General features: G+C 45.4%; 1 protein-coding gene across 6 annotated transcripts in view; it reads left to right on the forward strand.

Annotated features, from left to right (window-relative positions):
• Nucleotides 1-14,421, forward strand: part of RPH3A (rabphilin 3A) — a 275,247-nt gene that overhangs the window by 258,503 nt on the left and 2,323 nt on the right. For 5 of the 6 annotated variants that reach the window (XM_013970800.2, XM_018061158.1, XM_013970803.2 and 2 more), the window contains 7 exons: nucleotides 1,790-1,864; nucleotides 3,269-3,378; nucleotides 8,477-8,603; nucleotides 10,587-10,643; nucleotides 11,321-11,475; nucleotides 12,042-12,123; nucleotides 13,437-13,533. In XM_013970800.2, the coding sequence (XP_013826254.2) occupies nucleotides 1,790-1,864; nucleotides 3,269-3,378; nucleotides 8,477-8,603; nucleotides 10,587-10,643; nucleotides 11,321-11,475; nucleotides 12,042-12,123; nucleotides 13,437-13,533 (703 nt within the window). The remainder of the gene's footprint in view (nucleotides 1-1,789; nucleotides 1,865-3,268; nucleotides 3,379-8,476; nucleotides 8,604-10,586; nucleotides 10,644-11,320; nucleotides 11,476-12,041; nucleotides 12,124-13,436; nucleotides 13,534-14,421) is intronic. The other variant, XM_013970802.2, reaches the window with a different exon arrangement.

A 14,421-nucleotide genomic window follows, 5' to 3' on the forward strand; every position in this document is an offset into this window, starting at 1 on the left:
AGGCTACTCAACTGGTAAGGGATAGAGCTGGATTTGAATCCAGATGTAATGGCCTCCAGCTTCAGAAATGGGAGAAAGCCACACCATCACAGCCCCCTTGAGACAGGGGCTTAATGACTTATGGGCTAGGTTGGTAATAGAGACAAGAAAAGCATGTGGGAAGCATTAGGGAATGGTAGTAACTTCAGTAAACTGGTGTGTTTACCAAACCAACATGTTCCCATTTCAGTTTGAAAACCACGACATCTGCTGATTTGCAAACTCACAATCCAAGCAGACATTCCAGAAATGTTTATTAAATAGCTACTGTGTACCAGGAACTACCCTAATGCTGGAGAATGTTAGAATGAGTGAGAATAGCCTGTGCGCTCATGAACTTTGTTCTAGAAATGGATAAGAAACCATCACCTGAATATTATTCGGGCTTCCCTATTGACTCAGCAGTAAAGAAGCCACCTGCAGTGCAAGAGACACAGGAAACCCAGGTTCTATCCCTGGGTCAGGAAGATCCCCTGGAGAAGGAAATGACAACCCACTCAAGTATTTTTGCTGGGAAATCCCATAGACAGAGGAGTCTGGTGGGCTACAGTCCATGTTGCAAAAAGTTGGGCATAACTGAGCGGCTGAGCACTCTTGCACACACGAGCATTATTCACCCTCCGGGGCTTTCTACAGATTATTTTGTCCCATTTAATCTTCACAACAAACCTATGAGGACGGTTCCATCATCATTTCCATTCTATAGATGGGGAAACTGAGACACAAGGAAATTAAGGGACTTGCTCAGGTCACAAAGCCCGGAAGAAGTGGAGCTGGGATTTGAACCAATGTTATCCAGCTCAAAAGCCTATGCTCTTACCTACTAGGCTCCCTGGCCAGATTTACCCCTTGCACCCTACTTTGTGGCCTCCTGTCCCCATACAGTATTAACAAACACTGATCATACTCAACTTATGCCAGGGCCAGAGCTCAACCTTCACAAATGAGAGCTCCTTTACTCCTCCAAGAATCCCATGAAGCATTGGCTGTGATCAGCCCCATTGAACAGATGGGGAAACTGAGGTTCCCAGAGATCACAGAACGAAGCACATGGGATTGGAGATTAGTGCTCTATAAGGAGACTATGGGAACCCAGAGATAAGACACCTGACCAGCCAGGGCCTAGGGAGTGGACAAAGTGTATCTGGGCCCCAGGAATTTTGGAATTGCTCTTACTAACAAGCCCAACTTAACTCCTATCCCAGACAGACTCCTCTCCCTATGGTTGATTTGAGCCCCATGTCAGCTCTGAGAGGGACCAGACAGAGACTGTGATCTCCATCACATGGATGGAGAAACTGAGGTCTCAGAAGTGAGTGAAGAGGCCAGGGCCAGAACGCGAGCTTCCTCTCCCTAGCCTTTCCTCCTCTCCCACCCATTCTGGGACATGTCCCTCCATCTCAGCAATAACAATCCAACCTTAATGGAGCACTTCCAGTGTGCCAGGCACTGTGCCAAACACTTTACAAGTGGGAATGCATTTAGATCTTACCAGCCGTTTGACAGGTGAGGAAAATGAGACTCAGAGAGGTTAAGACACTTGCCTAAGGTCACACAGCCAGTAAGTGACATGACCAGGCTTTAAACCTCATCTGCCTGATTCCAGTGCTCATTCTGAGATGGTGTATTTCCTTTCTCTTTCTTCAGAGGAGGAAGCACACAGGGTGGACCGATAACTGCACGTTGCCTCTGATAGCTGAGTGCCCAAGCCCTCCCCAGGCCCTCACACCTTTGCTTTCTTTTCTTACAGGGACTGAAGCCCATGGATTCGAATGGCTTGGCCGATCCCTACGTTAAGCTGCACCTCCTGCCAGGAGCCAGCAAGGTACCATATGGCCTGGGCCTCTTGGCAAGCCGGGTACATGGGCTCTGGAAAGCACCCAAGGTTCCCAGCTCAGAGCCTAAAATAGCCCTATCTGCCCCCAAGCCCCCTCTTCCCTGATTGGCTAAGTCTTTGCCCAGGGTAAGGCATGGGCCAGAGCCATCCTCCTTCAAGAGGCAGGGGCTCTGCTCATTTCTCCAGCTCAGAAACCAGGACTCCAGTAGACAGGCAGATGCCATGATTAAGCCCTGACCTGCTCAAACACCTATAGTGGCTCCCCAGTGCTGACCGTGGTTGCCCCTCCCACGCATTTTGTGCCTCAGCCAAACATCTCTCAACAGGGTGAATAACTCTCTCCAGATAACCTGAGAAAATATTCTGTCATTAAGAGAAAATGGGCCCCCATCCCTCCTACCTTTCTCTCCCATTCCACCTCACCTGCTGATCATTATTTTGCTCTGGGGAGGAAAAGTGGGATTAATTCTCCTTTCTTTGGATTGACCCCCTCAGAACACAAGGCTGGAAATGAAAGTGTGCCTTCTTGAGTTTTATTTTTTGCTTTGTGTTCATTTGACATGAATGTCCTAAAAACAAAGCTGACTATATACTTGGTATATACTATACACATGATCTTAGGAAAACGCCTTTTCAAAAATTTCTGTAAGTATCAAATGCCCCATAAGACGAAAGAGGATACACTTACATGTGTGCAGGCATACACACACACCCCCACACACACTTTATGTCACTCTTTTTTTGTTTAGATCAAGAAAAGAAAGTCGCTTCTCGGCCTTTAGGCTAAGATCAAGTAAAAAAAAGACAGTCCCATCTGGCCATGGCCAAACTAGCTGGCCACTGCTCCTTCTAATCCGAGTGACATTTGCTTCTCCTTGATACTGTCTCCTTTGCCCACTCCTAGATCCAAACCTGCTTTGCTAGAGAATCCAATCAGTCATACATGTTAGTATGAATTACACTTGTCACCAGGTGTATTTCTAGCCTTCACTCCTAGAGTAAAATAAAAAATTTTGTTCCCTCCAAGGAATTTCCAGCATGGAGGATTTTATTTGGGGAAATTGAGAGAATTGTCCCAATATCCCCAGATGACTCTCATTTCTGCCTCCCTGTCCTGGAAATAATCATTTTTCTCAAAGAAAGACCTTGTAGCTTTCTAATCTCTATGGAAAGGTCGATGAGAGGGCCTGGAGGGAGGGGTGGCCCACTGTCCAGTGTTGCTGATGCACCCTAGAGCCTGACCCCGACTCCCCCAAGAACAGAGCCCTGACGCCCCTAAGGGGAGTGGACACCTAAGTCACGCAGCCACCCTAAATGGGCCCAGGGGATGTGGCTGCAGGGCTGGCTCCCCACTGAGGCAGGTGTCTGTCTGTCCATCTCTCTGGGTTCTAGTCCAACAAGCTTCGTACAAAAACCCTGCGGAACACCAGAAACCCCATCTGGAATGAAACTCTGGTCTACCACGGCATCACAGATGAGGACATGCAAAGGAAGACCCTCAGGTGCCTGCTGGGTGGGAGGGCAGAGACGGGGCCGCGGCTGGGCAGACAAGCACGCGCGGTCCCCAGGAGCTATGCCTTAAAACATCTCAGGGCAGTTTTACTTCTAAAAGATGTTATCTATTTCAAGTAGACATTTTTTTTGAAAGTACAGATAAGTGAAACTGTTAACATCTTGGTGTCTTGACATCTCGGTTTAGCGTGTGTATTTGTGTGTGTGTGCGCACAAAAGTATTTTTTTTAATAAAGTATTTTTTAAAATGTTTGTAAGAATGGACCATCCTATTGAATAATCAGCCAGCTTTACTTAACAACATACTGTTGCCACTTCATATTCTTCTATAATGTATTAAAATGCATTAATGAGGAGGGCACGGCAACCCATTCCAGTATTCTTGCTTGGAAAATCCCATGGACAGAGGAGCCTGACAGGCTACAGTCCATGGGGATGCAAAGAGTGGGACACGACTGAAGCCACTTACACGCAATAAATGAGTGTATCCTTCTTGTGAAGAATTACTGAGAAAACAAAGCTGCCTTTAAATGTTCGTCCCCTCCTCAGCCTGGGTCTCTTTTCCGCTTCTGTGAGTTTGTGTATATTCATTATATACATACATGGTGGTGGAGGTTTAGTGGCTTCAGCCATGTCCAACTCTTTGCAACCCCGTGGACTGCAGCCCGCCAGGCTCCTCTGTCCATGGGATTCTCCAGGCAAGAGTACTGGAGTGGGCTGCCATGCCCTCCTCCAGGGATCTTCCTGACCCAGAGATCGAACCCACATCTCTTAGTCTCCTGCATTGGCAGACAGGGTCTTTACCTGGCGCCACCTGGGAAGCCTCATATACATACATTTAGTGTAATATATATGCAAACACCGTCATTTACAGTACAAGAAATATCTTCTCGAATATATCTGGAACTTGCCTTTTTCCTTAACAATATATCTTAGGTTTGTGGCCATGAGAAGACACTTAGATCCACCTAATTTTTTTCGGATATTTATTTTACTTTTTAATTAGAGTATATTTGCTTTGCAATGTTGTGTTGGTCTCTGGTATACATATATCCCCTCTCTTTTGAGTCTCCCTCCCAATCTCCCATCCCAGCCCTCTAGGTCATCACAGAGCACCAAGCTGAGTTCCCTGTGCTGGACAGCAGCTTCCCATTATATATATATATATATATATATATATATATATATATATATATATAAATGATCTTTTATTTTATTTATTTTTTTCTTTTTCTCTTTCTTTTTAAATTATTATTATTTTTACTTTACAATATGGTATTGGTTTTGCCACACATCAACATGAATCTGCCACAGGTGTACACATGTTCCCAATCCCAAATCCCCCTCCCACCTCCCCCTCCACACCATCCCTCCGGGTCATCCCAGTGCACCAGCCCCAAGCATCCTGCACCCTGCATTGAACCTAGACTGGCAATTTGTTTCTTATATGATATTATACATGTCTCAATGCCATTCTCCCAAATCATCCCACCCTCCCCCTCTCCCTCAGAGTCCAAAAGACTGTTCTATACATCTGTGTCTCTTTTGCTGTCTCGCATACAGGGTTATCGTTTCCATCTTTCTAAATTCCATGTATATGCATTAGTATACTGTATTAGTGTTTTTCTTTCTGGCTTACTTCACTCTGTATAATCGGCTCCAGTTTCATCCACCTCATTAGAACTGATTCAAATGTATTCTTTTTACACATTTTACACATTAGATCTACCTAATTTTTAACTGTTTCAGAAAATTCCATGGCATAGATTTATCACATATTTTTAAATGCTTTATTATTAAATATCATGAATATATATACAGGCTTCCCTGGTGGCTCAGATGGTGAAGAATCCGCCCGCAATGTGGGAGAGCTGGGTTTGATCCCTGAGTTGGGAAGATCCCCTGGAGGAGGGGATGCCACCCACTCCAGTATTCTTACCTAGAGAATTCCATGGACAGAGGAGCCTGGCGGGCTACAGTCCATAGGGTCTGAAAGAGTCGGACATGACTGAGCAAGTAACAGTTTTACAGAATATTAAAAAAAAAATCTTTCAAAAACTTTAATATTTTGTTGTATTTGCTTCTGCTCTATTTTTTGTAAAGAATTAAGCACTACAGATGCAAACTGAAGCTCCTCTTAATACTCCATCCCCCACCTCTTTTCTTCTTCCTTCCCCAGGGCTAACCACTATTCTGAATTCTATGGGTATCATTCCCAAGCGTATCCTATGCTTCAGCTGCATAATTATGTGTCTATAAACAGTATATGATATTGTTTGGCCTGTCTTAAAGTTTTATGTGACTGTTTACCCCTTTATTTATCCAGTTCCCTGTGGACAGGCGTTTAGACAGCTCCCAGCTTTTCTCTATTATAAACGCATTTTCAGTGAGCACCCTTCATGCTTCCTGGTGTTCATACGAGTATTTCCTTAGGATAGACATCAAGGAGGAGTATTTGCTGGATCAGAGGATATAGGGTGTGGGTCTTTTTAATTTTACAAGACCTACAAACTCCTCTTCAAAGAGGCTGTTCCAAGTACATTCTTGTCAGCTACAAAATTTTCCTAAGCACACATTTTTATAGCAGTGTAACATCCATTTAGAAAAGTGCGCATGAGAAAAGCGTACAGATAGATGAATTTTCACAGAGTGAGCACACTGAGTTAAGAAAACAGAGCGGCCCTGGGCCACGGAAGCCCTCCCCTGGTGCCCCCTTTCAGTGAGGACCTTTCCCCGCAGGGGGTCCCCCACCCTCACTGCGAGCAGGACAGGCTCACTTAGTCTAGTTCTGCACTTTATACAATGAAATCACACCACCTCCTTCTTTTATGTCTGTCTGCTTTCATTTAATTCCTGTTTGTGACAGTCACCCAACTTGTGTGTAGCTGCAAGTTGGTCTTTCTCATTGCTATTTAGTATTCCAGTGTGTGGATATAACACAGTTTCATTTATTCATTCTACTGTTAATGGGTATTTGGTTGATTTTCTGTTTGGGGCTGTTACAAATAGTGCTGCTGGGAACGTAGTAGTAGCTGTTTCTTGCATGCGTTTCTGTCGTATATACACCTGGGAGGGTAATGACTGAACCGTAGTATATGTATATGTTTAGCTCTAGTAGAAACATAGCCAGTTTTCCATAGTTTTAGCAGAAACTGTTTTTTACACTCCAACAAGCAATGTCTGGGGGTTCCAGCCGCGTCCTCAACACTTCTCCATGTTGGCCATTCTGGTGAGTGTGTAGGGGGGTCACATTGTGGTTTTTGCATTTCCCTGGTGAGTGAGGACATTATTTTCAATGTGTACTGTTAACATTTCCAGGATTATTTCATAATTTTCTTAAGATCTCTCCCCATTATAGAATACTTGTGTTATTTCTGCTTTTTCACAATTACAAACAAAACTATAGGAAGGCTCTTTAGTTACGTATTTTTACACTTGTATCTTCAAGATAAATTCCTAGAAGTGGCATTGCTAGGTCAAATATGGTGACTGTTTTTAAGTCTTTGGAGACACAGTGTCCTGTAGAAAGGATGGTGTTGTTCACACCCCTACTGGCTGCATGGTGTGTACACATGGGGCTCAGAAGGAGGGTGTTCTGACCCTCTAGAACTATGAACCTTGTTCAGCAATTTTTTTTAGTTGGAGTATACTCGTTCAACAAATGTTGATGGCCAGGAGCAAAGTGCTGTTAGTTCCTATCTGCCTCCCATGCCGGTGAGGGGGAAATTCCTTCCTTCCTCTTAGTATATATCAGGGAGGATTATCATGCCTCAACTTGTCCTTTGGGCCTCCTGAGCTACCTTTCTCATGACCAGCCAGTTTTGTGTCTCTAGTGTGCTTAATGCTGTACAGAATGGATAGCGAAAGACGATACAGTGTTCTGGGATTCAGGAGCTTCAAATTCTGGGTCTGCCCCTTGTGTGATGTTTAGTTGTGTCTGACTCTTTGCGACCCCATGGACTGTATGTAGCCTGTCAGACTGCTCCGTCCATAGGATTCTCCAGGCAAGAATACTGGAGTGGGTTGCCATCTCTGCCCCTTAGTAGGGAAAAATTATTCAACCTTTCTGGGCCCCAGTTTCCTCTACAAAGTGGGAAACTCAGAGGTTTGGGAGAAGAGAAAGAATTGAATGAGAAGAGGTCCTAGCCTAACTTTGGAAAACATGCTGCTGAAATGGCCATAAAGCAGATGAAAAGGGGGCTGAGCTTCATTACTCATCAGGGAAATGTAAATTAATACTACAAGGAGATAGATACTATGGCCTACTCAGAAATGCAAAAGTTAAAACTGACAAAATCGAAATTAGAATGAAGAACAACCAGGACCTGCGTAAACTACTGGTAGGAATATAATTGGAGGAACCACTTTGGAAAACTGTTTAGACATTTCTACTGAGGTTAAATTTGTGTGTTAACCTCAGGAGAAGCTTGGCTCAGCAATACCCAATAGAAACACATGCATATACAAAAAGACATGAAAGTGAATATTCCTTTGCAGCTTCATTCATAACAACTAGAAATAGCTCAAAACCAAATGCCCATATGTAGCAACATTATTAGAGTATATTTACATGATAGAATACTATACAACCAAAACAAGGACAAATTACTATACACGTGGATGACTCTCACAGACATAATGTTGAACAAAAGAAGCCAAATGGAAAAGAACCTACACGTCTGATTTTATTTATATGCGGGTCAAAAACAAGACACTGAATCTTGCCAAGGGAACAAAATGGTTATCTTTGAGGAAGTTAGTGGCTAGGGAGAATCATGAGGGTCTTCTGGCAGCTGAAATGTTTTACATTTTGATCTGAGTGGTGGTTACATGGGTGTATGCATATTCAAAAATCAAGCAAGCTAAAAATTTAAGTTTTGTTGCATGTTACTGCTCATTAAGTTAGACTGCTATCAAGAAGAAATGTGAAATGCCTGGCCTAGTGTTCAATAAATAGGAGGTTGTATTATTCCTGTGCGCATTATACTTTCCCTACCATCATGAATCACACACAGCTCTTGGTACACAATATGTGCTCAGTGTATGCTCTTTTTTTTTTTTAATCCCCATCCTTTATACTGGCCACAGAATTTCTGTCTGTGATGAGGACAAATTCGGCCATAATGAGTTTATTGGTGAGACCAGATTCTCCCTCAAGAAACTGAAGCCCAATCAGAGGAAGAACTTCAATATCTGTCTGGAGCGGGTGGTCCCGGTGAGTGCCTATGCCCTGAGGGTCCTGTGAGGGAGAGGGTGGGATAGATCTGTCAGGTGCCGGACAGGAGAGGGGCTGCGGCAGCTCTGGGGAGGAGGGTGAAGATTTCAGCTCAGAACATCATGGTTGCCTCCTGGCTATGCCTTCTTCCGACCCTGGCTGGCATCCCTTCTGAAGGGCAGTGTGGTGTGGCAGGGTGGTCTGCCTGAGTTCAAAGCCCTGCCATGTCCCTGCTCCCTGGCCTTCACCAAGGGTCTGAACTGTTCTGGGCCTCAGTTTTTCTTGTCTATGAAATGGGCATTACAGTAGCACCTGCTTCGTAGGAGGGTTGTGTGAAAGACATAACTAAAACAACCTTGCGCATAATGAGCATGCATAAATTAACTGTTGTTATTATAGAAAACAATGCTGCCTTACCCACCTGTCAGTCAAGAAGTTCGTAAAGCATTGCAGAGATACACAGAAGGCAGGATAGCAGAGTGCTTAAGAGCATGGGCTCTGGAGCCAGGCTGGGTTTGAGTACCAGTTTCTGCCACTTGCAGTATAACTTGAATCCCTTGACTTAACCCCTCTGTGCCTCAGTTTTCTTATCTGCAAAATGGGAAAATACAGTACCAACCTCATAGGGTCTTTTAAGGATTGAGGTGACAGTACATATAAAGCATTACAACTGCTATTTCTCACCTTTTGAGAAAGAATGAGAACCGCACTGAGGCTGTTCAATTGGGCTGCACCTCAGAATCAACTGGAGATTTTAAAACCAGAGCTTTACAAAATAGATTTCATGGGAGATCTCCCTGGATATTCTGACTTAGCGAGGAAGGGTGAGACCTAGCAATCTGTATTTTTACAGATAATCCAACCCACCCAGTTTTTTTTTTTTTTTTTTTTAACTTCTGAGCCACCTGGGGCCCAGAAAGAGGAGGGAGTTGCTAAGATATGAGCCGGTGATTCTGCTCTCAGACACCGGCCGTAGCCCAGCTTTGCTGCGATGACCAGTGCACCTCCTCGCTGGGCAGTGAGCCAGTGCCCCCATGGAGAGGCCTGCAGCATCCTCCCACCAGATGGCCAGCCTCAGGAGGGGCTCTCATGTGTGCCACGCCATGTTCCATAGCACCAACAAAACAACAAGGAGAACTTTACACCGGATGCCAGGCTCCAATAAATCACCAGATGTGCTAGGAGGAAGCCTTTCCTCTGGGTCTTTGCCTGGTAACAGCTGGCTTCTTCAGGCTTCATCTCCTTCCCCTCACTCAGTGAGTCCAGTCGGTCAGGACAGGGCCAAGCCCCCATCTGGGTCTTCAGTTACTGGGTCTGCTCATCTTGCTATGATGGGCACAGCCAGTCCCAGAGGCACAGAGGTGGCAGGACAGGCCTGCGCTGGCCCCAGAACCCTGCTGATCTTTGCTCTTAACCTTCTCACCATTGACTCCCTTCATGTGTCCCACCAAGGACAGGGATCTCCTAAGCACTGTGCCCTTTCCTCCGCACCTCAGTTTCCTCGTCTCTAAAGGGGAGAGGTTGGATTTAACCAGCGCTTTTCACATTCTGTTCCCCAAAGGAGCCATGGGGGAAGAAGCATCTGGTGGGCCAGATCTCAAGGCCCCTGTGCTGCTTCAACCAGAGCAGACAAAACCTTATCGGTTTTGTGGATCCTGTAGTCTGCCACTTACTGATTGGGGCAAATGGTTTGACCACTCTGACCCTCAGTGTCATCATCTGCGAAATGGGGACAGTAATACAATCTACATCATAGGCTGTTGTGCATTAACATGGTCTCTCAAATGGTTAGCATTTTATATACGTATATATTAGCTGAAAGGGGAGTGCTGGAGGGCTCCTGAAGCTTGGAGGACCTCTCATCACGGCTCTGGATGCTAGTGGAGGGGAGAAGAAGGGGTCTCTGGTCTTTCTTGAGTAGGGCGATGAGCCCCATTGACAGTGCTGTTTTTCTTTTCTATCTTTTCTATCTCCCTCCTCAAGATGAAGCGTGCCGGAACCACTGGGTCAGCCCGAGGCATGGCCCTCTATGAGGAGGAGGTGAGCGCCAAGGAAAATGGAAAAATAGAGTTGAAGCCACAGACAGGGTTTGACATCTCCCCTTTCTCTCCCTCCCTGGCCCCTTTCCCACTCTTCCTCCCCAAACCACCCACCTGTTGGTTCCTGATGAGAGGTGCCCTTGCCCAGGGCATTAGAACATGAGACCAGGAGCATGCTCTTCATACCTGGAGCCCCCAAGGTGGGGGAAGCCCCATCCTCTTGCCTGCAGGAGACACCCTCGTGTTCCTTGGCCTTGTTTGCAGAAGCTCTTCTAATAATTCTTCTGCACTAGGGCAGTGCCACGCGCCCCTTGGGAAGGCAGGGCAGGTTCTTTAAGCTGTGCGTCTGGCAGAGGCTCGAGTTGGGCTTCACAGCTTTTGAGAAGACTGGTTGGATGAGGGGTTCTGAGCTCAGAGTCGGGCTGGCATCAGGGTCAGGCTCAGTCTGTGACTAAGTCAGAATAAAGCCACCGGCCCCTGTGTGCCAAGGGCTGGGCCTCTTGACTTTCATCCTTTGCTCCTCCCTGGAGGTTGGAGGGGAGTGTCTGCTGTTTGTGGTGCTGAACTGCACTTGTGCTGGCCCAAGTCCTCCTACTCTCCACAGACTCTCTCTTAATGATCACCATCCATGTTCCCAGACCCTGTCCATCCTAGACCCATCACCCTCTTCTCCTGCAGCAGGTGGAGCGTATTGGTGACATAGAGGAACGCGGCAAGATCCTGGTGTCCCTCATGTACAGCACACAGCAGGGAGGCCTCATCGTGGGCATCATACGCTGCGTGCACCTGGCAGCCATGGATGCCAATGGCTACTCAGATCCATTCGTGAAGCTGTGAGTCAATGCCAGGGCCTGTCAGTGGGCCCGAGAGGGGATCCTAGGTCCTTGCAAATGGAGAACTAGAGAGCTTCCCCAAGATCATTTTACACTGAGGCCCCGAGAGGGCAAAGAACCTGCCCAAGGTCACACAGTGAGACAGATGCCCAGCTTAAGAGGTAATCAGTAGTGAAGCCCCAGACACCATCATCCAGGTTCTCAGTGATCCACTGGGAGAAAGTCCTGGCTAAGAGCACAGACTCCAGAGGCAACAGCTGCCTTGAGCCCCCAGCTGTGTGACTGGAGGCACATGTTTCAACTTCTCTGGTCCCTCAGTTTCCTTATATGTAAATGGGCGGTTGTACCATCTAGGGTTTGTTGAGGATTAAATGTGCATAAGGTGCTTAGGTAATGTCTGGCATCAGGTAAATGCTCTAATGCACACTGGTCATTATTAATGTTGATTCACTTTCTGATCTGTTCATTAATTATTCTCCCGACACTAGTTGGACATTTAGGGTCATCAGGAGACTATTCCTATTCATTAAACTTCAATCATAATAGCCTCTTATGTCTGCTCTCAGCTGGCTGAAACCAGACATGGGAAAGAAAGCCAAACACAAGACTCAAATTAAGAAGAAAACCTTGAATCCTGAATTTAATGAGGTATGGTTGTCCTATTTTTTGTCATATGCTGTCATAGTTCCTATATGTGAAGGTGGAACAAATTCCCTGCTAGAAAGTTGTAAAGCACATTTTTTTTAAGAAATAGCTTTCTTTCATAGATCACCTTGAATTATCTAAAGAAGAAGGAATGAGTTCTTCATCACTGGAGGGAATCAAGCCTAAGACAAAAGCCTATAGATTTGGAATGTCAAAGGGAAGATGCTGTGTTTGGGGAGAGAATGTCTTTACTAACTCTAATTGTGTGTAATACTAATATTTGAGGAAATAAATAGGAGCAGTTGTCCCCCTTACCAGACACCTGGTTGGCAGTGCCCTCTCCCTCTCCCTCAGTTCCCAGATCCATCCAATGCATCCAGTCCTGCTAAAGCCACTCTCCAGATGCCCATTTAAGGTGTTCCTTCCTCTGTATCACACTGCGACTTGTCAGGGACCTAAATCCTCAACTTGTGGGCACTAGGTTATGGTCCAGGCATGCAGCTGGTAGATGAAGCCATTGAAGTGGTGATTTGGAAAAAAAAATATTAACAAATAAAGAATAAAGTGGTGATGTAGAAAAAACTGCCAACATGCAAAATTGGTTCTTACCATCTGTTATAAAATGGAAAAAGGAAACCACAGTACAGTATATTCATATTATATTTCTATAACAATATTTGAATATTTCACATGATATAAAATTCAAATTAATACTCACATTGGTTTTTTAAGACATACACCAATATGGGTCACACATGGGGAACGTTGACCTTGGTCATTCTTGGGTGGATAGATTACAAGTTTGGTTTGGGGTTTTTGTAGGGGGCGCCGGAGTTGCTTCCATGTTTGTTTTAAAAGTGAACATGAGTGAATTCTATGATTGGGCAGAAGAGTTATTGAAAAAATCAGGTTATCTGAAAACATAAACCCCTAAACCTCAACTACCTTTAATCTCTGAATGATGAAGAGGAAGGAAAACCACTTCAGAAGCTATCAGAATGTAAGGACTGAGTTCATGTCTGTCTACCTTCAAGGAAACGTGACCAGAATCAGCCTTCTTAGAAAAACCCCACCAGTCTTCCCAACTTCAAGCAGAGTCATTGAAAAGAGAATTACAGGGCCTGGGGGGCTTTGTTATACAGAGTGTTTGTTTAAAGGGAATTATCAGGCCTGGGGTAAAGACCCCCTTGATTCCAAATAACCAATACAAGGGCCCCCGCCTTGGTCCGTGCACCCCTCGGACTCAGCCTCTTAGCTCCTGATGCTGAAGGCTCAGAGAACCCTGTCACTCACATACCTTCCTCTGCTGCATCTAGGAATTTTTCTATGACATCAAACACAGTGACCTGGCGAAGAAGTCACTGGACATCTCAGTCTGGGACTATGACATCGGCAAGTCTAATGATTACATTGGTGAGTGGTCCCAGCCCCCGGGCAAAACGCTGTCTTCTGTCCTCCTAGGAGAAAAGAGCCTTACCCAGGGATGCAGAGGTTTGAGGACCCTGCTTTACTCTGGCAATTACTTTGTCCAAATGCAGAGTCAGGACCCAGGGTCCTCCTTTGGGTCCAGTTTGGGTTACAGAGCTGGGAAGATTGGATCATGATTGGTTATTTGCTGAAGAGATCACCTCCAGTGGAATAAACAATTGCAGAGGAGAGGAGTGTGTGGCCTCTGCAGAAAACAGGGTGCAAAGGACGTCTCCTTAGTCTACTGGCAAGTCCAGGATGAAGGTTCTGTTGTTCCCAGTCCCCCTCCAAATAATGAGGAAGCACCATCATTACCTGTGGAGCAGGGAGGGAATTCCCGACAATGGATACCGCTCCAGCAAAGGAGTGCAGGCGGGATTGAGCGGGGTGATGAAATGGACTCCTTGGAAATGCATGATGAGTCCCCAGAAGTAGTGAGAGAGAGTTTCAGTGAGCAGAGTGGTGATTTTAAAAAGGTCTTTAGGAACTTCCCTGGTGGTCCAGAGATTAAGAATTCTCTGGATTCACCTCCCAATGCAGAGAAGTGGGTTTGATCCCTGGTCAGGGAGCTAGGATCCCACATGCCAAAAACATAAAACAGGAGCAATATTATAACATATTCAATAAAGACTTTAAAAAAATAAAGGTCTTCAAAAATAGACAGTGTAGTTATGACTTGATGCCATAGTAGGGAGCCGTTGCAGGTTCTTAAGCAGGGAGTCTATAGACAAAGAAAACCAGTGGTAATAATAACATCACAACCACAACTTCCAGGAAAAAGGATGGATCCCAAGTGGCTGGGTGGGTGGGTGATCACTGCTTGGTGGCAGGTTT

The sequence above is a fragment of the Capra hircus genome, chromosome 17, assembly GCF_001704415.2.
Source record: "Capra hircus breed San Clemente chromosome 17, ASM170441v1, whole genome shotgun sequence".
NCBI lineage: Eukaryota > Metazoa > Chordata > Mammalia > Artiodactyla > Bovidae > Capra > Capra hircus.